General features: G+C 50.6%; 9 protein-coding genes across 9 annotated transcripts; 3 read left to right on the forward strand and 6 right to left on the reverse strand.

Moving 5' to 3' along the window:
• Window positions 1–669: 669 nt before the first annotated feature.
• On the forward strand, window positions 670–2,053 carry STEHIDRAFT_106839 (DNA-binding protein; the record flags this gene model as incomplete). Its single annotated transcript, XM_007298698.1, has 7 exons — window positions 670–713; window positions 743–938; window positions 998–1,113; window positions 1,187–1,290; window positions 1,359–1,426; window positions 1,502–1,639; window positions 1,676–2,053. 7 exons carry the CDS (start codon window positions 670–672, stop codon window positions 2,051–2,053), a joined length of 1,044 nt encoding a protein of 347 aa, XP_007298760.1.
• Window positions 2,054–2,206: 153 nt separating this feature from the next.
• On the reverse strand, window positions 2,207–4,247 carry STEHIDRAFT_70921 (lipid binding protein). The gene is made up of 9 exons (XM_007298086.1): window positions 3,967–4,247; window positions 3,776–3,911; window positions 3,665–3,719; window positions 3,523–3,610; window positions 3,257–3,470; window positions 3,046–3,176; window positions 2,687–2,989; window positions 2,479–2,631; window positions 2,207–2,424 (listed from the first exon to the last, which is right to left on the reverse strand). Exons 1-9 carry the CDS (start codon window positions 4,216–4,218, stop codon window positions 2,365–2,367), a joined length of 1,392 nt encoding a protein of 463 aa, XP_007298148.1. The 5' UTR covers window positions 4,219–4,247; the 3' UTR covers window positions 2,207–2,364.
• Window positions 4,248–4,361: 114 nt separating this feature from the next.
• STEHIDRAFT_46983 (uncharacterized protein) lies at window positions 4,362–6,489 on the forward strand (the record flags this gene model as incomplete). Its single annotated transcript, XM_007297968.1, has 11 exons — window positions 4,362–4,506; window positions 4,557–4,663; window positions 4,724–5,120; window positions 5,183–5,340; window positions 5,399–5,491; window positions 5,544–5,598; window positions 5,655–5,861; window positions 5,924–6,052; window positions 6,108–6,254; window positions 6,311–6,346; window positions 6,401–6,489. The coding sequence occupies 11 exons, from the start codon at window positions 4,362–4,364 to the stop codon at window positions 6,487–6,489; spliced, it is 1,563 nt and encodes a 520-aa protein (XP_007298030.1).
• Window positions 6,490–6,556: 67 nt separating this feature from the next.
• STEHIDRAFT_46940 (uncharacterized protein) lies at window positions 6,557–6,886 on the forward strand (the record flags this gene model as incomplete). Its single annotated transcript, XM_007297966.1, has 1 exon — window positions 6,557–6,886. The coding sequence occupies one exon, from the start codon at window positions 6,557–6,559 to the stop codon at window positions 6,884–6,886; it is 330 nt and encodes a 109-aa protein (XP_007298028.1).
• A 110-nt stretch (window positions 6,887–6,996) lies between these two features.
• STEHIDRAFT_89162 (DNA-dependent RNA polymerase II second largest subunit) lies at window positions 6,997–11,483 on the reverse strand. Its single transcript, XM_007298209.1, has 11 exons — window positions 11,360–11,483; window positions 10,782–11,302; window positions 10,441–10,731; window positions 10,191–10,382; window positions 9,823–10,140; window positions 8,798–9,766; window positions 7,531–8,735; window positions 7,446–7,473; window positions 7,364–7,381; window positions 7,236–7,307; window positions 6,997–7,179 (listed from the first exon to the last, which is right to left on the reverse strand). Exons 1-11 carry the CDS (start codon window positions 11,367–11,369, stop codon window positions 7,111–7,113), a joined length of 3,693 nt encoding a protein of 1,230 aa, XP_007298271.1. The 5' UTR covers window positions 11,370–11,483; the 3' UTR covers window positions 6,997–7,110.
• A 162-nt stretch (window positions 11,484–11,645) lies between these two features.
• On the reverse strand, window positions 11,646–13,592 carry STEHIDRAFT_70930 (uncharacterized protein). Its single transcript, XM_007298087.1, has 10 exons — window positions 13,413–13,592; window positions 13,293–13,355; window positions 13,156–13,236; window positions 12,994–13,099; window positions 12,894–12,940; window positions 12,671–12,835; window positions 12,523–12,618; window positions 12,324–12,466; window positions 12,156–12,269; window positions 11,646–12,077 (listed from the first exon to the last, which is right to left on the reverse strand). Exons 1-10 carry the CDS (start codon window positions 13,515–13,517, stop codon window positions 11,783–11,785), a joined length of 1,215 nt encoding a protein of 404 aa, XP_007298149.1. The 5' UTR covers window positions 13,518–13,592; the 3' UTR covers window positions 11,646–11,782.
• Window positions 13,593–14,326: 734 nt separating this feature from the next.
• STEHIDRAFT_117316 (uncharacterized protein) lies at window positions 14,327–17,896 on the reverse strand. The gene is made up of 16 exons (XM_007298699.1): window positions 17,779–17,896; window positions 17,655–17,719; window positions 17,567–17,594; window positions 17,272–17,514; window positions 17,160–17,214; window positions 17,093–17,104; window positions 16,822–17,027; window positions 16,507–16,765; window positions 16,367–16,453; window positions 16,225–16,310; window positions 16,147–16,162; window positions 15,988–16,090; window positions 15,699–15,935; window positions 15,433–15,638; window positions 15,243–15,371; window positions 14,327–15,190 (listed from the first exon to the last, which is right to left on the reverse strand). The coding sequence occupies exons 1-16, from the start codon at window positions 17,889–17,891 to the stop codon at window positions 14,597–14,599; spliced, it is 2,439 nt and encodes an 812-aa protein (XP_007298761.1). The 5' UTR covers window positions 17,892–17,896; the 3' UTR covers window positions 14,327–14,596.
• A 1,231-nt stretch (window positions 17,897–19,127) lies between these two features.
• Window positions 19,128–20,390, reverse strand: STEHIDRAFT_117318 (fructosamine kinase PKL/CAK/FruK). Its single transcript, XM_007298700.1, has 5 exons — window positions 19,857–20,390; window positions 19,732–19,793; window positions 19,585–19,669; window positions 19,351–19,504; window positions 19,128–19,290 (listed from the first exon to the last, which is right to left on the reverse strand). The coding sequence occupies exons 1-5, from the start codon at window positions 20,375–20,377 to the stop codon at window positions 19,231–19,233; spliced, it is 882 nt and encodes a 293-aa protein (XP_007298762.1). The 5' UTR covers window positions 20,378–20,390; the 3' UTR covers window positions 19,128–19,230.
• A 493-nt stretch (window positions 20,391–20,883) lies between these two features.
• Window positions 20,884–23,378, reverse strand: STEHIDRAFT_164592 (ABC1-domain-containing protein; the record flags this gene model as incomplete). Its single annotated transcript, XM_007298701.1, has 6 exons — window positions 20,884–20,976; window positions 21,047–21,123; window positions 21,201–21,938; window positions 21,994–22,506; window positions 22,569–22,766; window positions 22,818–23,378. 6 exons carry the CDS (start codon window positions 23,376–23,378, stop codon window positions 20,958–20,960), a joined length of 2,106 nt encoding a protein of 701 aa, XP_007298763.1. The 3' UTR covers window positions 20,884–20,957.
• Between the last annotated feature and the right edge of the window lie 60 nt (window positions 23,379–23,438).

The raw sequence follows: 23,438 nt of genomic DNA on the forward strand, positions 1-23,438 counted from the left end.
CAATCGGTTCACTGCAGCCTGAGTTGAACCGAGATAATTGACAAGAAAATCAACAATAGATGGGGGAAGAACATCGGGTATCGTGTTGAAAGAGTCGCCGGCAGGTTGCAAGATGTCAATGTGCCGTCTGAGACGCGTACAGACTGAGAGGAATGAGATGACTTGTGCAAGAGAAATAGGTCGCAGTTCGTCATGAGGTTGCGCGGCCAATAATAAAGTATGGAGTAACATGGTATCGCTGGGTAGTCACAAGGAGAAATAAACGAGCGTGCACGGTACGGGTAGTAGGTACGGAGAAGTGGCTAAGTAGGAAAGGTGAGACTCGGACGATCGAAGGCGCCATGTGAACGGTCCGCGTCCGAGACCGGCTTCCGTGGCAGTCTCACTGACGGCTCAGATCTGACTCAACAGCCTAGACCGCCCAGGTGAGTCTGCGTGGAGAGTGGAGAGGAGTGGAGAGTGGAGAGTCGGAAAGCTGACCTTCCTCGCTCGCCTAAGTTCAATCTGCGACACTCACCGCCGTTGTTCTTGTTCAGCCACCACCACCAGCGGCAATCGCTGCCCGCATGCCTTCATAGCCTCGAGCTCTGCGACATGTCTGCAGAAGACCCCTTGACTTATAATCGTAACTCACTTGCCCAATAATCCTCACACTGACTAATACTGAACATGTTTCATCGGAACAGAGGTCGTGGCCGGCATCTGCGAGCTCAGTGAGCTTTCATACCTTTCAACTCTTTAGCTATATCTCCGGCTCACGCGTAGAATCTGTAGTTGAAGTTTCCATACACTCTATTCTGTATATACGGGAGGTATACCCTGCCGAGCTCTTCGTGCGTAGGAAGAAATACGACACACCTGTTTACCAATCTCGCCACCCTGGGTTGAACGAATACATTTCGGGAGCCATTAAGGGTGTCTTCAACGAGCTCCTTCAGGTCAGTACAATCCACGGTTCTGTCCCATTGAATTTATCATTTATCTGGCGATCTGATAGAATAATGTGGAGAAGGTGATCATCGTCATCAAGAACAAGGAGGATGTCCCTTTGGAACGGTTCATCTTCGCCGTACAGCATATGATCGAAGTGGAAGAGTCTCAGCGAAACTTGAGGTCCATATTTCCCCTTTCTTGTATTTTATGCATTTGTTGGGTCGAATCTCACGCAACGATTGGGTTGACACAGTGTCGAGAATGCCACAGCATACACGCCCTTAACGCAACTCTTCCGATCCTTCCTGCTCAAGCTCAACATGGTTGAATCTCAACTTGAGCGACTGCCATCGGAAAGTAAGCCCTTTATTTCTTCGCGTTTTATTATTCTTTCCATATCGTTGATAATTGGGCCATTTCGGCAGAGGACAACTCGTTCACCATTGTGATCGAATCTCCAGAGGGGAAAGCACCCTCAGACCCGACAGAGGATGTATGTATCAGTTTACTCGTGTTCGAATCACCGATGGCACGCACGGAGTTTGATTCATACGACTTGGAATGACAGGAAGGCCCACCGCCATGGACACCAGCCATACCCGAACACACGACCTCCTCTGTCTCAGACAAATCAGAACTGCACCTCCTCCGAGCCATCGAGACAGGGATCATCAACGCAAGTGTCATCTTCTCCTCCTCGCCTGCCGTGTGTACAACCTTAGCTGAAAGAAGAAAATGACAGATTGCAATGGGAGTACAAGAGTCTGAAGAGAAGTTCGAATTACTCAAGGATTCGCCTCCACAGCCTGGTGTCAAGCCTCTCACGAGCACAACCACTGGCAGCATGGGGCCACCGCCACTTCCCCCGCAGTCACTGGATCCACCAGTGCAAGACAAAGGCAAGGGAAAGGGTAAAATACCGGTCTCAGTAGAGCAAAGCGTAGAGGGGCCGATACAATCAGCAGGGACAGGGAAGGACGCGGAGCGAGTGTTGGTGGAAGAAACGAAGGACAAAGAACCGCAGACGGGAGACAAAAGAAGGAGGGTATCGTTCGCGCCGGATGACGGAGAGAAAGATGTAGCGGGATCTAATGCTGAAGGAGTCGATGTCGAGAAGTAGGCCCAAAGACTGGAGAAGCTTTGCATCGATAGTTACTTGAGGGATTGAAGGCTGTCGATGGAATTAAGTACTGAGTGATTCCATAGTTCAAAACAATCGCGAACGAAATAAACCTCTGATGTCGGACTTTAAACGCCCGTAATGGTCAGGGAGGGAAACAAGAGCAGGTCCAATAGGTATTACTTCGATGTATGCAAAGGTATTAATATCAGGATCGCGACGCATGAATAAAAACAAAGCTACACTGAACAACAAGTGACGCCATGGGATATAGTCCACAGTAAGAAATAGAGTTATGGTGCATGCAACATTCAAACGTCTACACGGATTCGTTGGAGTATAGGGATGATGCGGTCCCACTCTTCCATGGCCTGGTAATTGACCACATTTAGAATCAATTTATTTGACAGAAACAAGCAACTCACGGTCTTGTAGAGCTCAATCTGCCCATCCGCAAGGTTGGTCAGCATCTCCTTCATCTCAGCCTCCTTGGCGTGTTGGAATATAGCTTGCTCGCGTAACGTTTCGTCGCTGAAAGCATCCGAGGTTTCGTGCGCCGTCGTCACGGCATCTTCAAGCTATCGAAGCGAGATCGTCAGTGTCATATACTAATTATGGAGAAAATATACAAACCTCCTTGATCTTCACATCCAACTTTCTCATCTTCTCCACCCGACTTCGGTCATCATCTGCGCCTCGGATGGACTCCACCTTGTCTCGAAGATAAGCGCCTAACCCTAGACCTGTGCTGCCAGCATGGCCACTGATAACAGCCGACAGTCTGTCTCTCTCAGCTGTTACTCCAGAAAGGTATTCTGAAAGCTCCTCAAGGTCAAGCTGCTTCTGATCCCGCAACTTAAGCACCGCTCTATGGGCGTGAGAATAACTGAGAAGGGAGTGCAAGTGGATGAGAAAAGGGTCCATGGTGTTATGTGTCTGCAGATGTCTCAAAAGTCAACAGCGGTAACAACAGAAAGAGAGAGTATGCGGACCGTGTGGCGTAGCAATGCAGAGAACTCAAGCAGCGTATTCGAGAAGTGGTTCAATTGATCCGTGATACCAGACTCCAGGAATCCAAGGCCTTGTACTGCGACAGCCATATCATGGTAGTCCGCCGTCAAATCTTCACCGAAAACATCGAGGCCACCCGTTGCTCAGCCTCAGCCACACCTATCAATGTGACAGTGTGGAGTATATGCTCACCTGTTGTCCTGCCCCGGACCCGTGTCCATAACCTTTCCGAAGTGTTAAGGCTCTCTTCGAATTTGTCCACATGCTCCCGCATGGAAAGGAAGCGTTCGTCGGGCTTGCGTACCCGTGCGAAGGCATTGAGGAGAGTGTCGGATAGATTGTCCATGACACCTTGGGAGGCATCAGGACCTGGTGGGTGGGCAAGGTGTTGGTGCATGATAACATGCTATCATAGAGTGGGTTTATGCAAGCGCGGGGAATTGTGGAGAAGAACATACCCATTCTGTTGATTCGAAGAATGCACGAACGAGGGTACTCCGCTGCAATGTTGGGTGTCGTGCGAGCCGTAGAAGGAAGCGGTGTAGACTTCAAAACAAATATGAGGATAGCTCGATGATATAAGAATAAGACATGTCGCACTCTTGACGTCTCCTTTCCATAAACTCTGGGCTGAACCTATCGCCGGTGAGATACTCTGATGTTGGAGCATGAGCCATTATCACACAGGGGCTGAATGGCGTGGAAGCAGACCTAGTCGATGTTTATCAGGTAGAGGTGGTACTACACATGCAGGGAAGTCTTTCGCAAGGTTGTTCCTCAGAAACACGAAGTCCTGGAACCGTCTGCGGGATGATGGATTCGGAGTGGAGAAGATGGGTAGGTTTGTCTGGGAAGACTTCGAGGGTCAGTTGCAGAGTTTTTTGATGATAACCGGTACACACCTTTGCAGTGACGAGATAGGAAACGTAGGCATCCTTAGTCTCAGCAAGTTCCTTGACTGGATCCTTCACGGAAGTGATGAGATAGCCCTCCCACTTGGGATCGTGTGGGCCACGGCCATCTTCGCTCTCCGCTGTGCTTTGCCTGAAGCCTGGTCCGGATGGTGCGCCAACGCCAACGTCGTATGCTGGGGCCGGAGTGGCAGGAGATTCCCAGGTGACACTATCGAATACGTCTTCGTCGTCGCCAAGCATGTCTGTGAGCGGTGGATGGAGGGCGAGAGCAAGTTATGGACGGTCGCAGCCGTTGCGGCCTCGGCAGCGCAGGCCTCTTCGAGACGCGTCGTGGCTGACTGCCACACACAACTCTTTACACTCCTTACAACTGCTCAGCAGCCATGGTTCTTCGTAGCCTGACGCTGCTCTCAACTCTCTTCGTCGCTGCGGCGACAGCGGCCGGATATGAAGTGCCCATCGTCGACAGAGATTATTCGAGGCAAATATGTTCAGGAATGTGGAGTAATGCGCAAACCTATATCAATGGTAAGCATCCGTCTGGAGATGATCTACAGGGGTACCTAACCTTGCACAAGTCAGTTTCGACAGCTCATCACAGGGACAATTGGCCATGGTCATTTACGAGTGGGCAGACGCACCATACCTGGGCAAGATAACCTCGGAGGAGGACGACTACTTGCCTGTGAGCACAAACCACCTTCCCATCCGCAGCATTGAATTCTCAAGTGCTCTTGCTTAGCAGAAAACATATGTTTGCACCTCTGACGCTGTTCGAGGAGGGTTCTGCTCCCAGTCTCAACTTGGTCGCTTCATCCTTGACCTTCCTGAATCCACCTCAATCAATGACACCAGCTTCTGGTCTGCTCGCGTTGCGTTTCCCACCGCTGGCGGCTCCTCTGATACCTCTTTGGAAACCGACGTGAGCGAGGACACTACCACCTCCTCAGAGTCCTCTGGTAGTCTTTGGGATAATCCGGAAGGCAATCCTGTAGTCCCAGAAGGCGAAGGTGATGTGGCGTGGCGTCGGTCTCTCGTGGCACCGAGCAAAAGGGACACAATCAACCCAAGCCCTACAAGCATTCTAACGTACCAGGAGCCTATACAGTATCTCGTCAGAAAGACTGGATACTACTGTGTTGGTGTGTTGTCATTGTTGCATTACCAATTCTAGGCGCTATTTCACTAAAGCAGAAAACACTAGCGGTCGTCCCTGTCACTGTCTTACAATCGCGAGAACCTGGAGAACTCGTAGAGCGTCAATCCAACTCTTCAGAAGTCCATCCAACTTATCAAGGTCTCGTTCATTTCCACAACACATTCGACGGCCAGCTGGCCGCTACGGAGTACCCTAAAGTGACAGTACGTGCACAAAGTTCGTACGGTGTTTTCTAGCGCTCACACGTGTCAACCGATGTAGTTCTACCTGGTGATGTTCATCGTCTACGCGGTGCTGGGCGGTGCGTGGGGGTGGCTTTGCTACAAGCACCTGTCAGAATTACTTCCACTTCAAGTGAGCCATTTTGACATTACCATCCAACGCCACCCCCTGATCATACCATCAGTATTATCTCTCTGGACTCGTTGGCTTCCTGATCATCGAAATGCTCGCCAACCTAGGTCTGCATCCAACTTCTACTCTCGTCCCTGCATGGAAGTCTAATAATCCATCACAGCTTATTACCGCTACCTCAACGCGCACGGAAAGAATACCGTTTCGACTGTCTTCCTCTTTGTGGTCGCCATTCTCGACGCCGGCAGAAACTCACTCTCGTTCTTTATGTTGCTTGTCGTATCTCTTGGACTCAGCGTCGTTCGCGACAGTCTTGGGAGCACGATGCGCAAATGTCAACTACTTGCTGGCGCTCATTTCATTTTCGGAGGTTCGTGTCACCAGGTTACCCACGCCGAACTTGCAAGTCCATATTAATGCTCCCTCCTCTAGTCCTTTACGCAGTGGGCATCGTGGAACTCGAATTCGAGTCGACCTCAGCCCTCGTATTACTCCTCTTCGTCATTCCTTTAGCTTTCACTCTGAGTGGATTCCTGATGTGGATCCTGTACTCGCTCAATGGTCAGTGCTCTAGCCTCTAGCCCTTGCGACATTGACTAAACTATCGACGCCACAGCCACCATCGCCCAGCTCAAAGCAAGGAAGCAACGCTACAAGCTCGGCATGTTTCAACGACTGCACTACATCCTTCTATTCGTTGTTGTCGTCATCGCCATATTCTTTGTCGTCTCGTCATTATCGTTCTCCGGTCGTCTTGCTGAAGGTGACGCCACAATGACACCCATACTGTGGTATTGTCAAGACTAACATAGGTTGCAGACTACGCGGCCAAGACTTGGAAAGTCCGCTGGTGGCGTAAGTTTCTCCCTGACGTTCGTCACATATGCATCATGCTCATTCTCTTCCTAGTTCTCGACGGCTGGCTCGCCCTTCTCTACCTAGTAGCCTTCACCTCTATTGCTTACCTCTGGCGACCGTCGGAACACAACAGAAGATAAGTCGTTTTCTCGGATTCACCCGCATGCTTGTATACTTACTCTTCCCTTTCTGATATCCACATTGATGATGTCCGAGGAACTCGCACAAGACGAAGAAGACGCCCAAGACTACGACCCCGAAGCTCTCGAACTCCGATCGTCCAGACGTCACCAGAACGACGACGACGACGACGCCACCCTCGTCGGCGGTCATCGCGGCGGAGCCAGCTCCGTCAACGAAGACGCAGTCGTATTCGAGATTGGTGACGAGGATGCGCAGGATCTGAGTGACGAGGAAGATGATCCTGCAAAGCAGAGGTCTGCGAGGCGCGTGCCGGCGCCACATCGTGAGCATGACGATGATGGGAGGGCGGATGAACGGGAAGGATTGATGGGTCTGAAGGATAGGGATGAGTGAGAAGAGGTTCTGCTGTCAACTGCAAGCTGTGATGTTTATTATTTTTCCGCTCTTGATTATTATTCTCGCTATCGGACGCTATAGTACAGAGTACGTTTGCGCATAATGTTCTCGGTGAAAAAATGGGTTGTTAATTATAGCGAGTAAAATACAACAAGAACAGCGACGGTGAGTGTTGGCGAGAACATCCCAAGTGAAAGCGAACGAAAGCGAGGCCATCAACATTATGTGTCGCGTATCCGGCCTGTCGAGGTGGTGTAGAGGCGAGCGGCGATGTTCATACTTTGCAATTCCTGCAAGATATAGAAGTCAATATTGTACCCGTCGACAGTCTTCAGTGGCGACGAACCTGGAACAGTAGTTTCGCGGCGTATGGAATGTGAATCTGTGAACAAGCAGTCTTGTTCTTGCAGGCACGACACTATGGGGGTATAATCAGCCTCATGTTCAAAGGAAGAAGAAAACTGGACAGCTTACCTCGAAACTCTGCTTTTTCTATTTTTGGGGAGTAAAGGTGGTTAGCATGAGTATTATAAGGGCCAACGCTGAAGCCACAAACCAAGTTCGCAATAGCGGTCAGACCGCAACTGCAAGGTTCGAAGTTAGTACGATGGAAAGGACGGTCCAGGATGGAAAATACGCACATATCACAGACATGCAGACGGTACGCGTCACTGGCATCGAAAAGACGTTCCTTCAAGAAGCCAGCAACACCATGCGAAATCATGCAATCACGCTCCATCTCTCCGAACCGCAGACCCCCATCACGACTCCGACCTTCGACCGGCTGCCTCGTCAGAATCTGCACTGGACCCCTAGCACGCGAGTGGATCTTGTCGTCCACCATATGTTTCAGGCGCTGATAGTATGTTGGGCCGAGGTAAACCTGCGCCTGGAGCTTGCGTCCCGTATGGCCGTGGTACATGACTTCAAGGCCACGAGACTGGTAGCCTTGAGCGCGCAAGAACTGCGACACGGATTCGACAGTGAGGTCGGTGAAGGGTGTGGCGTCACCTTCGTTTCCGATGAGGGTGGCGACCTTAGAGAGCAAACATTCGACCAAGTGACCGATAGTCATACGAGATGGAATGGCATGGGGGTTGATGACGATGTCGGGTGTGATGCCCTCGGCAGTGAACGGCATGTCCTCCTGACGATACGTGATACCGATCGTACCCTTTTGACCGTGTCGAGATGCGAACTTGTCACCGATCTGAGGTATACGAGTGGCACGTACCCGGACCTTGACGAACTTCTGGCCTTCGTGATTGGTGGTGATGAGCACTTGGTCGACGATACCGCTCTCCGTGCTCTTGAGTGGCGTAGAGACGTCGCGGCGGGTGTGTATCCTGGTTCGCTGGCCGAGCTCCTCGCTGTCTGGAGGAATGGGTGCAGTCTTACCGATGATAATGTCCTCTCCGTTCACTCCGGTACCGGGGGCGATCAGACCGTCGTCCTCGAGCTTGTCGTACGTTCCGTGCTTCATGCGAAGCGTCGTGTCGCGTGTAGGTTTCTCGAACTCCTCCAACTGCTGGATACCGCTCTTCTTCTCCAGATCCATATAGCTCCTGTAGTAGATACTCCGGAAGAGACCGCGGTCGATTGAGCTCTGGTTCATAATGACGGAATCTTCCTGGTTATAACCACTGTAACAAAGGATGGCAACGATGGCGTTTTGGCCGGCGGGTAGCTCTCGGAACTTCAGGTACTCCATCGAGCGGGTAGTAGCTAGTGGCTTTTGGGGATAGTAGAGGATGTTCGCCATGGTGTCCATGCGAACGAGGAAGTTGGTCAGATAGATACCCATGGCCTGTTTACCCATGGCAGACTGGTAGGTGTTACGTGGCGACTGGATAACGAAATAGATCAGCTTGTGTCGAACATGCGATACGGTCAGATACTGATACATACCTGATTGTGATCGGGGAAAGGAATGATACTAGCGCAAATACCCAATATCATGCTAGGATGAATCTCGCAATGCGTCCAGGTATGAGTGTTGAGGCCAGAAGAGGCCTTCAACCGTGCAGCCGGGTCGAAGTCACTGTCTTCCGCGTGAGGATTGATACCACTTGACTGTAGCCGCGAATTCTCCAGATCTTCAGGTGTCATGCAAATCATCACCGTCTCCTCTTCTTCCGCATCCAAGTACTCCACAACACCAGACTTAATGAGGTTATTCCACTTGAACTCCTCGCCGTTGTCATCGGTACCGCGGGTGAGCATGTTGATGTGCTTCTTCGTAACGGCGAGCTGCTGGTCTTCCACGACGAACAGCGGTCGACACACTCGCCCGGCATCGGTGTACAAGCGCAACTCCCTCTCGCGGATATCACGAACGATGGAAACTTCGGGATGGATATCGTCTTTTCTACGCAGCTTCTTGATCGTTTTGATAAGATTCGCTGGATCTCTGTGAACGCCCATCCAGACACCGTTCACGAAGACCTTCGTCGTCGGGGTTGCTGAATGAGCGTTTTCTTCCAGGGACTCCAAACCCCACTCTTCCAAGAAGTCGATGACGGGAAGGGAGAGCGAACCGACGGAGATCGTAGCCATGAGCGAAAGATTCTTGACAAGACCGCAAGCCTGGCCTTCCGGAGTCTCGGCGGGGCAAACCATACCCCAATGTGTGTTGTGGAGCTGACGAGGTTTGGCGATCTTGCCTTCACGTCCGAGAGGAGTGTTGCACCGACGAAGATGGGACAAGGTGGAAGCGTACGTGTAACGATTAAGTACCTGAGAAACACCAGCCTTCGAGGCCATCGACTTCTTCTGGTCACCCCAATTACCGGTGGCGAGGGAGTATTTGAGACCGTTGGTGATCGTGTTGTGTTTGACGGCAAGATTCAGATTAAAGTCTTTGTGTGTCTCGACACACTATCACACCACTTGAGCATGGAAAGCATATGAATCCAAGGAAAAAGGAAGCATACCTTCTGGAGATAGCGGTACACATCCCTGGTCAACTTCCTGAAGAGCATACGGAACAAATTTGCGAGTAGAGGTCCAGCAAGATCCAGACGCTTCTTCCCGAAATGATCACGGTCGTCCAATTCTCTCCGTTCCATGGCTGCAAGCAGGAGTCGATGGATCATATAGCCGAAGAAGTACGCTTTCTTCGACTCTGAACCCTCGGACATTGATATGTGTGGAAGCATCTCCTTCTGTAGGATCTCTTGTGCATATCGTAGACGGCGTTCACGAGACAATCCAGTTGTCGTTCCTCGGTTTCCAATGAAGTCAAGCGCAATCTAGTCCGGATGTCAATTCTGCAGATAGAATATACAAAGAACATACGAACCTCGCGATCCTGGATCACGAAGCCGTCGTCTATACAAGGCTTCAACATCTCGAGCATCTGAGCGTCCTCCATGTCGTAGCAAATGTGTTCCAAGATGTCGCGGTCTGAGATGACGCCCAAAGCTCGGAAGACGACCCAAATTGGAATGTCGACTTTGATGTAGGGGATGGTAGCTTTGATGACGTTTCCAGACTATTATACCTTATGAGCAAAACAAAATTTATACGGTGAAGGAGTCAAGAACACTCACGGTCTTGTCTTGATTACGGTGGTACATTTTTACTTGGAACTGACTGATGGTCTTTCCACCCTTCTCTACAGCTGACCGAATTTCAGCCAAGAAGTTGATAGGGGATGGTTGAGCTTTAGCGAAGACGTAGACGTGGTTCGTAGCCATGCGTTCTTGAGCAATGAGAACCTTCTCAGACCCGTTGATGATGAAGTACCCTCCGGAATCGTAGGGACATTCGTTCAAGTCGTACAGCTCGTTTTCACCAAGCTCGGAGAGAATGCAGAATTGGGATCGAAGCATGAGAGGCAGCTAACAGACTGTCAGAATAGTAATAATACGCAAAGACTAGAGGGACGCACCTTGCCAATCCAAACCTTTTGAAATTCCTTAGTCGATATTTCGTCGACTTCGACTTCCCAGTTAATCTCCCCAGCTTGACCATCCGGATCCTCTCGACCAACAGAGAACCTACGAGCGACTTCGACGTATAGAGGGGAGGAATATGTGAGGTTTCGAAGACGCGCTTCCTGGGGAAATACAGGTACGACGGATCCATCGGCTTCCGTGACTGTGGCTCGTGAGAGGTAGACCTGGTTGAAGTGTAGCTCATAGCGACGAGTTACGTCGTTGTCGTGGCCGGTATGCTGGTCGGCTTGGTCGAGAATGAGGTCTGCGTTTTCTTCTATGAGTTCCTGCATGGTGTTCTGAACGAACTCGTCGAAGGAGTCCAGCTGCTGTCGAACGAGGCCCTTTTCGTCGAAAAAGCTGGAGATGACAGTCCAACAATCCTCTTGACTGATCTCCTCAGACTCATCTTCATCCTCGTCTTGACCGTAAAACGGATCCTCGTAGGTCGGTTGTTCAGCAAGAGGAGTTCCTTCTGAGAAGAGTAAGGATGAGTAAGACAATCGGTCAAACAAGGCGTGGCGAGGCTCACCTGCACTCATGATTGAAGATGATACTTCTAGAAATCACAGCCAGATACGCCTTTGAGAATATAAGAAGCAAGAAACGAGGATGTTGCGGTGAATAAGAAAAGAAAATAACGTCGAGCAAGCGCGACGGTGGGCGAGAGCAAGTCTGAGCGAGTCGGCGCGTGTCGCGCTTGCTCGTCGCTCGGACTTTGCCGCAGGCTCAAGCGCTCGTGATACCAAACATCGCGCCACATTTGCGCCACATGAATCTCGCGACAGAATGAATCCAGCAGAATTATCCATTAATGGTGTCAACATACAACGTAAAGCAATGTTAATCATAGCAAAATCCAACCGAAAGAAGACCCTTAAGTTCTCTATCGTATATATCGTACCCTCCAAAAGTTAATAATAGTATGTTTCCAGGTATCGTTCGTAGTATATAATTACGTTCTTAATTCTGCCTTGCTGTCAGACGCCAAGTAAGAGGAAGCAACGCTACGCCTGTCCAGAGGCAAATCCCAACCATTATCATCATTTAAAGCACCTAGTCCTGGCACTGCCGCAGGAGCACTATTATCGATGGAGACCCCTTGATGTACACGGCGCACGGAGGAGTGTGGGCCCGACATCTCATGCTCGTCATCCTTAGGAGTCCTGCGTATACGGAATAACAGAAGCCCTGGACGTGTGACGACGATGAGGACGACATTGACGGCGCCTGAAAGGCAGAAAAGGGATCTGTAGGATACCAGAATTCATCGACATGTGCGTCAGGGAGTCTGGACGAGTAGAAAGAGAGGAGAAAAAAAGACTGACATGACGATAAAAGTGACCACTGAGGGGACTGATTTCCCTTCACTCTCCAAACCGAACCCGATATACCGCCCGATCGTGAGAGGGAGCACGAGGATAGAGTAACTGATAGGATAACTACGAGACTGGGTAAGTTATAATGGTACAGACGTTGCCGTGTACTGGACTCACGCAAGCATAGCAAGTGCTTGGCTTCTTCGAGCCTGCTGCTCTTGAGGATTAGTCGGCTTGCGAACGCGGAATTTCCACCACTGTGCTGGGTCTACCGAGAGCCGACCCTGGCTCCAGAAGTATAGTGGGACGTAGACAATGATCTGGAATAGTTCGAGCGTAAGGGATATTAAGCATACGACAAGGAAACTGAACTCACAGAGACGAACAGAGCAGCCCAGATCCAGAAGTATTCGCCAGCGATACGTTCCTCCATGAATTTCCCGGACACCCAGCACCAGTATGGTGTCGGAGTCTGATGGTTGTTCGTAAATCCAGAGCCTCTAGAGAAGGACAGGCAGACGCACCTCGTACAAGTCTCCGGTCGTGTTGTGAAGACCTGCTCCAAGACCACAGAACAAGATCACGAATATCCAGATGCAGGTTACGATAGCGAGCGCCGTAAGACGAGCAGCTCGTCCCTGGATTCCGATGGACCAGAAAAGACCCATGAAGGTATGCAGCGATATAACCTGGGTAAAGGCCTAAGAAAAGGAACTTCTTGGTATAGGGTCGAGTCCGCACACATACCAAAGTCGCCATCGCTACCCCTGTTTCGCCCATTTGCTGGATGATACCTGTGAAAGCACGTCAGCCGAAATTGAAGCCTCGTAGTATTCGCGGCACGTACCTTGAGCTGTGCAGAAGCCACCAGTATACACCTTTCCCTCGTTAATCCACTTGACATCCAGAAGATATCCTGTGGCCTGAAGCAGATCTGAGAGGAATAGCGACACCTGGTAACATTGTTATTCAAGTCGGTCAATTATAGGATAGCATGAGATCAACTTACCATGTAAATATCGGTCGGCTCCTCGAAGAAGCCCCACTTTGTGCCACTGGACTTGGATCTCCATTGCAAGTAGATATTTCTCTGAGAACGAGCGTCAATTCACTGTCGAAGTCATCGCTCAGCGACTGGAGACGCACCAGGATGAGCAAGAAAAGTCCGGTCACGGCAATAACAGAAAGGAAGGCTGCTTCAGTGGTGATCTGGGTCAAATAGAGATCAACTTGGCTCCAGGTCTTGAAGAATGACATGAGACTCACGGTCAACCCAATGGACTGCCCTCGAGTAAGGCAGTATAACGTCTCCTGCGAACTCTGTCCTGAGATCCCAGAGATATACCATTCCTCCGCCGTGCAGTTCGACATGTCCCTACGAGTACAGGAGAGCGAACGTAGACCTAGAGGAAATCAGCTGCAGCCTGTGCAGAAGGCAAGGCACCGAGTCGCTTTGCGGGTGGATAGAATGGAGCCTTGGAGTTTGGGGCTTTGAAGAAGCGCCCCGCAATTTTATAGTTCGGAAGAATGTAGAGGCGTTCTAGCCCATCCGGGATCAGGAGAGGATGGGTTTTGGGTGACAGCCGGTAGCACACGAGGAAGGATAAAGCCATAGCTCCTTGCATTCGCCCTGGCCGTAGCATGCCAGTGCATCGATTGCTTGTCGGATTCAGATCATCCACTCGTATGGTCGTTGTCAGGTTACAAAAACGCAAAATGGATGGGCACTTCGAGGTATCACGCGTATTCACCGCGAAATGTCATATTGGCAGATTCTTTGTCAGAGGAAAAAAATGGTTGCCCAAGGTCACGATATACGATATGGAGAGCTGGAGCCGTGAGTCGTCCGTCTCAATAGACGCCGTACAGGGGAAGACCGGAAGACCGATAGCTTGGCTCAGGCTTTGTTCCGTCAAGTCCACATTTGGCCGCCGGCTACAATGTCGAGTTCTCGGAACCTCGTGGCCCCTGTGAATCAGGGGCATTCACGTTTCTTGATTGGATTTTAGGACCAGAGCTAGAGACGACAACGTTAACGTTAACGTTGGCAGACCGTTGAACGTTGAGAGGTTGAGCGGTATCGGTACAACACTGCCCGGATCTTTCTCGGTGTACGCATCGTAATATCGTCAATACACCCAATATTCTGAACAAAAGGACTCAAGGGTACTTGATTGCACGGGAAAGTGATAACGTCGTATACATGTCGAAGAGCTCGAGGGTCATAGGTCTACATACTGATATGATAACAAGCAAAGGTCACAAACAAAATCAAATACACAGAGAATAAGCGAGAAACAGTGCGTCTGTTCTCCACGAGCCTCATCTAAGACAACTTCGCTCTCATCCGCCTTCATCCGCAAACAACAATTCAGAATGTGCAAGTGTCAGCAAAGCGTACAAGTGAGCAAAGCAATGTATCTACTACGAGCCAAAATTCAATAATATGATCATACACGCCCATACTGGGCCATAAAACTCGCCCATGCATCCACAAAGTCTGCTGGAGGGGTCCGTGGCGTCGTTCCGCCCTGATATGGCGAAGCGGACATAGCGTGATCGAATGCGGACTGCGTGAACTGGTCATGAATGTTCGTCATCGTCAATGGAGACACGTGCGTGGCCAAGTCGAATGCTTGTTGGGCCATTTCTGGGTTTGACCAAATATCTGGAGGCGGGGCACGATTCGTATAGTCGTACGACGGCGGTGGGTCGGTGTATCCAGCTCCAACCCAGTGCGAGTCGAAGTCCATGGCGGGAGGAGGTGGCAGGCGAGGGGATGAGTACATAGTAGGCGGGGAGGTACGCGGTACGACTACGCCGGGGGCTGCAATAGAGGGAGAGTTTGACGGGGAAGAAGGCATAGAGGAAGGCCGGTGCATGACCAGACGTGTTTGACCTCCTCCTAACTTCGTCAACTGATCGTCCTCCTGTTTAATTTTAGGCGAGTCCGGCAGGCCTGTCCGAGAGAGAATTACAGAGTTTCGTGGTTGTACGTCTTGCATCGAGGCGATGGCCTTTTCGCGTTGGGTTCGTAACACGGGCTTTATATCCGTGAGTACGTTGCACGTCCGGAGAAGGTGTTAGATAGCTTACCAGAACTTTTGCCGCACGGGGATTCTTGGCCACTTGCTCAAATAGCCCAAGAGCGGACTCGAGATGGGAGAACGCCGAACGAGCAAGCATGATCGAGGGGCATCGGATAGGTAGTGACGCGAGGACGATCTGAGTACACGATACAAGGCGTCAGTCAATTGACAGAGTAAGAAGGGAGGAAGCATCTTACGGCGCACGAAAACACGTGGGTGAACATAAACCACATCCGCTCCATCAGACCAGGCTGTTGCGAGAACAAACTCTTGGACAGGCCAATAAAGGAGCACGCGCTGCTGTACGCTGCAAGGACCGAGGGGGCATACTTGCTGGCAAGAGGGTCCTCAGGATTTGTGGTCATTGCATGTGCGAAAAACCCGCGATGCATATAGAATATCGCTACAAGTGAACTGGGTCAGCAGTTGTTTAACGGGTAGAGGACAATCTGCGATAACTCACTGATCTCCCGGATGGAGAATGCGATAAAACGTTGCATGGTCAAAGCTGGCGAGGGTGGCTCGATCTCGGACATTGGTCCACCGAAGCCGGGAACTCGTAAGGTAGGCGGTGTCTTGAAGTTACGCACTCTCCTGTCGAGTTCTTGTGTGAGCTTGTAGCTCGGCATCTTGGCTCCAAAGGCTTGGTCGTGAACGATGCTAAGACACTGGGAACAGAACTTGTGTTTCCACAAGTGAACTAAAGAATCATGAGAACGTGAAACACATCAGAAGTGATGACCTGCACGTACACCCATAGTCTTCTTCGCCTTCTGCATTTTGAGTGGGTTCGTATGCCATACGGCAATCCATGTGAGTAAGTGAGAACGAAGGCGGTCGCCCGTACGTCAAACTCTGTAGTATGCATGTTAGGCGAGACGCTCTGTTTCCAAGCGGATGACTTTACCCACCATCCAAGAGTCGTATCTACAGAAAGAGACGGTTTCTTAGACAAAAGCAAGCAGACTGAACACGTCATATTGACTCACGTATATATTTCCCAAAACAACGCTCTTCGTTTTTGTGTTTCCTCCGGACTGAGATTCCATTTGCCACTGTCTCGATGGAGGCCGCACTACGTCTCTAAGGTAAGTACAAAGGCTACTATGCCACCGGAGAACTACAACTCACACTGTGGGTTAATTTTACAATCATCCCCATGAACGCCCAGCGTGGGCCATCAATGTCGGATAAGAACATGAAGTGCAACATCAAGAGCTATTGAATTGATTCGTCAATTGTTCCTTGAACTATAAAGCATGAGAACATACCAGTGCTTGCAAAGCGGTCAATGATTGGTCCTCAAAAATCGAATCAAGAGCAAGAGCAGCTCGCCCTAGCTGAAAGTAATAGTGGGCGTCGTTCGAGTTCGGTGGTCGATCCAAATCCATCAGAACACCCATTGACATAACAAGGAACAGTACCGAGAGCTTCTGACTCATAGGAGGGCCTGTGTTCGAATTTTGTTGGGGGTCGTATATAGGAGTGAGGATAACATCACGGAAGTCATTCTCCCATATGGGTCGGTACCTACAAGTTGATGAAGTAAGACAACTGATGAGAGAGGAGCAGAATTAGATTCTTACATCCATGCCGCGTTATTGTAATAAATGTCGGCGAGTCGTCTAGCTTCCAGAGGATCCGGAAGGCAGCCCAGTAGAGTCTCGCGAACGTTTTGAGATGAAGCTTTGACGCTGGAAGTGAAGGGGAATGCGTGGCTTAACCATGGTAAATCATTGGGTAGTCCAAGCTCTGGGCGGGAGGTTTCTTCTTCATCGCGTGGTTCCTCGTTCTGTAACGAAATTTCGATCAGTTCTTTTGAAAACATTCCTTGCGGTTCATGCTATGCAGTCATACCTGCAAGAGATACTGTAGATGGTCGCGTCAGGTTAGGAGAGCTCTGATCAGGAAACAAGAAACATACCCATGCATTCGCGGTACACCCGAAGAAGTTGGACCTGCCAGTCTCAGAGATCGATCTGTAGAATGGCGCTCGTCAATAACGTATTCATCACTGACAAACCAAGAAGTCATACAATGAGCCAACGGCATCAATGTTCTCTGATTCCGACGCAGTAGCTTCTAACGTCTCTGCGATTTCCTTATGAGGCTCTCTTTCGAGTGGGCGTTTGATCTGCAACAAGTCATCTGACAATAGAGGGTGTCGCTCTGCGGAATGGAGACCATAGGTGTCTGCCAGTGCGTCTTCCAACTGGCGAACGCGAGACGAAAGTTGGCCAATCTTGTCATGCAGTACTTCGGTATTGGCGAGAATGAACCTGAGGCACAGTCAGCGAATGAGCAAGACAGAAGAACAGCGTGGAACGTTACCTGTTGCCCTTGCCAGTGGTAAGAGAACCTGAAAGTAGCAGTGTTAGCTTCGACGACTTCGAAGAAGGTCGCAACGGTGATAGCTTACCATCAGGGCATATTGCAGCGCATCCTTTCTTAACGCAACCGGTGCAAGGAAACACACGATTACATCTGCGCGTTTGATCGTGAACAAGATGGTCGACATGAAGACGGAAGTGGTCGATACGTACCTCAGCTTCAACCGCCTGCACTCTGCGCATGAAAGTGCCGTACTACCGCGACGCTGCTTGGACAATGAAGGTGGTGAGCTGGCTTTCTGACGCTGAGGCTGAAGAGAGGCCATGTGAACGCTGGCAGAGTGGGAGAGATGGTCAACAGTGAGAGCAGTAGAGCAACAACCACCTGGCGTCAACAAGGGCTACTTTGTACATATGTGAACACGGGGTAGCGAAGCTTTAAGTAAGCGATCTGCCCTAGACCCAACAGGGTCCTCCGACGACCACGGAGGTTACAAAGATGATGAGGGCGTCAATGGATCTGCTCTGATGCCAATTCCGTCCAGGGCACGCCCATAAACGCAAATCCTAGCGCCTTTTCGGGTGCGCGCCCCGATCCGAGCATGGCGGGAAAGGGTACCCACAGAGGCGTCAGTCATAATTACAATCTCAACCTGAGAACAGGAAGCAGTGCACGACCCATTGCATGAAGTGCAGACATCGTGCAGACGTGTCGAATACACTTTCTCGCTTATACTCTATTACTCCAACGAGCATTCATCCTTCTCCGGCCCCATCAGGCTACCGAAGCTCTGCGGCGGCTCTGAAATACGGTGACTTTCATGGACCGCCCGAGTGTTCGCAAGAGCGCGACATAAACTGGCGCCTACAATTGCGCAGATAATTTGGCGTTTATCGGTGAAACTTTGTTTACACCATCAACAAGACACTTTATATGTTCCTCAGGATCTTGTGCCAGTGTGTTTTTAGCCTGACTCCAGAACACGCTTGTAGAAAAACGGGTTTTCGCAAGGCAGTGGGAACGCTACAAGGGAGTGAGCTGAGAAGGACCCAACAAGACCTGAGCGTGTAGTGATAACTGATCCAAAGGCAAGCTTGAATCAGGCTAGATGATAGAGCTAGACATGTAGAACGTGATTCGCGAAAGGTCGAAGACGGGCTGGTCGCCGAATACGTACTGTCGGGATTAGGGTTGACGAATGAAGGCTGTGTGTTTGTTCTGAAGGAGGCTTTACCCGACGGCGATCGAGTGTTGAGACTGGTCCATATGCAGATCATCCAGTCGGGCCTCTGTTGCGCGACGCTAGCAGCATAAATAGAACGCTCGTAAGTATAGAGAACCTCTCTCAGTCGGAGGAAACTCAGATACGGACCCGTATGACGCCGTGTCAGAGCAGACCGTCTGGAATAGCTTGAATGTGCATAGAGGCGAGCTGAGACGTGTGCGAGACTCTGTGCGTTGTGAACATCCGGAGAATCTAAGAACGTTGCTGGCAGAACAAGCAGCGTGGAGAGATGGCCATGGCCCGGCCACCCTGCTAAGCGATATCTGAACGGCCTTTCGTATTCCTACATTCCAATACTGCATACGAACACGATAACGCAAGCCTCCCTGAGCGTCTTCTGCCACCGAGACGGGGTAAGGGACATGATCTCGTCATCGCTCTAGTGAATGGTGCCCAGGAGGGTGTCCATCTTGGCCAGTGCACTACCGGAATATCCGCTCTTTACGATTTCCTTGTCAGCTCATCCAGAGAAGGAGAACTCTTGATGTGGCAACCTTACCCCAAATAGAACAGTATGGTTTAGATAGTGGAAGAGCTCGTACAGGTCTCCGCGTTGCTCATATTGGTCGGCTGGCTCGGTCTTGGGAAGGTGTTTATGATACTCCTCGAAGAAAGATCGAGGGATCCCGCCAAAGATACGTGCAATCGCGAGGCTACAAAGCAAAAAGGGGATATATAGTCCACATTCTCTAAGGTCAAGAGCGATGAGATCGTGGCATGAGTAAGTACCCACTCAGCTTCGTTGTGGCCGTAAAATGACGAAGGGTCGAAGATAACAGGTTCTCCAGTTTCGCTCTTCGTACCCGTGTTTCCGCTCCCTAATGGGGATAAAACATATGTTTAGCGAGCCATCAAAAGTGGGATGAACGCAAGAACCCACATAAATCACCATGGCATAAAACAGGGTCTATATCGAGTGAACCGAGTAGAGCTGGGATCACTCTTGGGAAACGAGCTTGATTCCTCCTTGCATCTAAGCCTCGCAAGATCTGATTGACAACGTACCTCTCTCGAATTTTATCCCCTTTCCTGCATAGCTCTGGAAACTTTCCTCGCGACTTGAGCGTATCTAATAGATCCCCAATCATCACATCGAAACATTCCTCCCATCGGCTATACCAGCCATTTCTCATGCGAGTCGCGCCGCAATACGTCGGGACGGCAAACCCGAACCCATTCTCGCTCTTATACCAGTGCATCTCTGTGGCTAGTCTCTTCCCTAGCTCCGCTCCAGAGTTGTTATCCAGGGAGCCCATGGTGAGATACTCCGAGAGCATGAACGGTCGTGAGTCCGACTCGGAGACACCAGATGCAAAGACTCGAGGGACGAGGCCTGGAGCTGCGGCATCCATGGCCTTGAGCGATTCGGCTTCTCCGATGTACTGCTCTGTTTCTCTTGTTGAACCGACTTTGGCGAAGTAAGTCTGACCGGAAGAGGATTCGATACGAGGGAGACGACCGCTGAACTTCGCGTTTGGTTCGAGCGTCTCGAGGTGATGGAGAATGATAGCTGGAATTTGGACCATGATGGTAGTTTCAAGTTACCCGTTTGTCGCGTAGGAAGTGGATGAAGAGTGAGAGTGGGAGTTGCTGAGTGACATCATAGTTGAGCGCTACTGATGAGATGACTTGTTCTCAGCGTCCACTTCATGTTCGGGTGTGGCCGGCGACGCGTGCGACAATTGTCACAAGAACGAACCAGCGCCACTCATTCACCCGCCCTATCACTGAGAGCCGTCCTCATCTCACATCCATCCCATCATGAACCAACAAACGTACCACCCTAGTCTCGCAGGGGGAATCAGAACATGAGAGTACTCATGCAATCTCCGTTCCGATACGGACAATTACCGGAGGCCGCGAACAGCAAACGCTTTGCGAAACAATCGAACGAAGTGGCTACGAACTGAGCCATGTATTTATAAATACACAGGAACATGGATCAGCACGCTGTGATCGTGTTGGAATACGAGCTCTAAAGTGCTATCGCAACGACTGTTGTGCTATCGTCATCAGCGAATACTCAATGCCCCAATTGCAAGGAAAACGTAATGCAAAAAGTGTAGTACAGTAAAAGTAAGGATGATGCATTTGTCTGCGAGGTGTCTATATGCTTGTGGTGAGCCTAGGAGAGGTAAGGGTCAGGGTCAGGGTCATGAATCTTGAGAACAGAAGGCGTGAGATGGAAGACGCACCAGTCATAACGTATAAGTTCATCTGCATCCACGAAAGCCGCTGACGCCCACTCGCGCGCCTCTAGCCATACCCACAACTGTCAAGAAAAGATAGGTTTGCGCCCCATCAGCTTCGCTAGAAACGATTAACAGAAAAAGTAGTGAAGAAGCGGACCTTGATCATTGCGCCCAGGTTCCCCGACGGTAACTCGCTCATACCCTCCTGCACGGTCATCTTCTTCCCTAACTGCCTCAAGATAGGCAACGCACTCTTGAACAAGTCCAACCCAGGATCCAACTGCCTGCCAATGCCCTCTAATAATAGTATCGAAATCACGGTATTGATGAAGTCTCCCTCCATCTTCACGTGATGCTGCCTTACGGCCTTCAACACCTCCGTCAAGATATCTGATATCTTGATCTGGCCAAGCGAGAACGTCTTGCGCTTGACACTGAGCATAATGTGTTGCATCCGGAGCGCAAATGTTTCCGTGTCTATTGCAAGTTCGGGAGAGCGACATCGCTCGACCATAAGCTGACCGGTACGGTAACCGTCAAATTCGGCGACAGCGCGGAATAGGTCGAGGAAGTTTTGCCGGTTTTTCGAGTCGAGTGTGGTGATTAGGCCGGCGTCGATAAAGACGAGTTCGGGGAAGTAGCCTTGTGTGTGAAGGTCGTGGAGTTCCGCTCGCCATTCTTCTGGTGAAGAGGTGAGTGCTGAAAGGCGTTCGACGATGGCATCAGAATCTGGGCTGGTTGCGTGGTCCAACGCGGTGACAGATTGTTTGTCGCCGTTGAGTAGGGACGCCCAGAGGGTTTTGAGAAGAGCCGAAGTGCTAGGCTTTGTGAATTTGACCATGATGTTTCCGGGATGGAGGTCGGAGTGGACAAAGTTGTCCAACAACAGCATATTCTAGAAATCAAAAGTTAAAGCCTAATGCACCATGCTGCCTGGTCGAATGACATACTAAGAAAGCATCTAAACCGAGTTCTGCAAGCTGGTCATCGTACGGTCCACCTCCATTCTTCAGGAACGCTTCAAGGGGAAGTGCGTTCTGATATTCCTCCACAAGCAAGTCCTGGGTAGAGAACGTCCTTAAAGGTCGAGGGAACGTTATCGGTTCCTTGCGCGTCATGAAGTTGGTCTCGAACATCACAAGGTTATTCGCCTCGTGTCGGAGGTCGAGTTGCTCATACATCATCCGCCCAAACACCTCCACTTCCTCTGGAAGCGATATCCATTCCATCCCAGGGATAAGCGTAATCATATGAGCGAATAGCTTCATAATGGTAAGGTCTCGTGCGATGGTTTTGGCGACCCGTGGGTGAAGAACCTTGATAGCTACGGCGGCGGTAGGAACAGAAGGTATAGAATCTGGTAGGATGTGAGGAGCTATTGCGCCTGGGCCAGACCTGGGAGCGCGCTTTGGGTCGAAGTACGATGGAGGAAGTAGGTCTTGCTTCAATGTGGCGCGGTATACCTGGGAAGTAATCCTAGAGTTTGAGAAGAGTCGTAGATAGAGCGTCCGCTAGTATAACCTACCTGAGCGATTGCACCTGTGCCGATGGGTTCGTCGTCGAACTCCTCGAAAACATCTTCAAACCGTTTCGCAAAGACGCGTTCGATCACTTTCCTGGTATGCGAAAGAGGATGCGGCCTTCCACGGGAGTGCATCTTGCCCAACTTCTCGCAGAGCAATGAAGGGAATAGGTCCGCACGAGATGCTGCCCATTGCGCCAACTACGGCAATTAGTATTCAGGAAGCAAGAGGTGAGAATGGTACGAACACACCTTTATGAATGTGGGCCCAGCATACTCCATCTGAGCGACCAAGAAACCATACCACCAGACAGCTCCCCATCTATCTCCCTGCAACCTGCGTTCCGGCACTCCTACTAGCAGCATTGGCGCCGAGAGAATCACCGGCATAAATAGGCAGAATAAGTGAACGAAGCGTTTGGCTGTAAGGATAGGTTCCCAGATATTATCGCGGAGGATTGATAGTATACGGTTAAGAAGAGTAGAGTCGGGCTCGGCGGGGGAGATAATGAAAGGTTCTCTTCGACATTTTTTGGAGCAGGGGATGATTGTCGGTGAAGCAAACAGATTTGGGCTCAGAGGAGATTGTGGTTTGGGGAGGAGATACAGACCGACACCGCCTGCTAATGGAACGAGCCATAATGCGACAGAGCGGTATGGTATTCGGAGAGGTGGTGGGGCTCTGGTGAAAAAGGATCCGAAGGGATGTCCATGAGCCCAACGAGCAGCGTGCCGCGCAGAGAAGGAACGCGATGGGGCCGCGGGCAGAAGAGTAAGACGGAGGGACCGAGGAAGTGCATTGGTCCTGAACATCTTAGACAGCTAGCTCGTCGTAGTGAGCATCGTTAACGGCCAAGTCGTCCTCGAGCTTGT

This window comes from Stereum hirsutum (assembly GCF_000264905.1).
Source record: "Stereum hirsutum FP-91666 SS1 unplaced genomic scaffold STEHIscaffold_1, whole genome shotgun sequence".
NCBI classification, from domain to species: domain Eukaryota; kingdom Fungi; phylum Basidiomycota; class Agaricomycetes; order Russulales; family Stereaceae; genus Stereum; species Stereum hirsutum.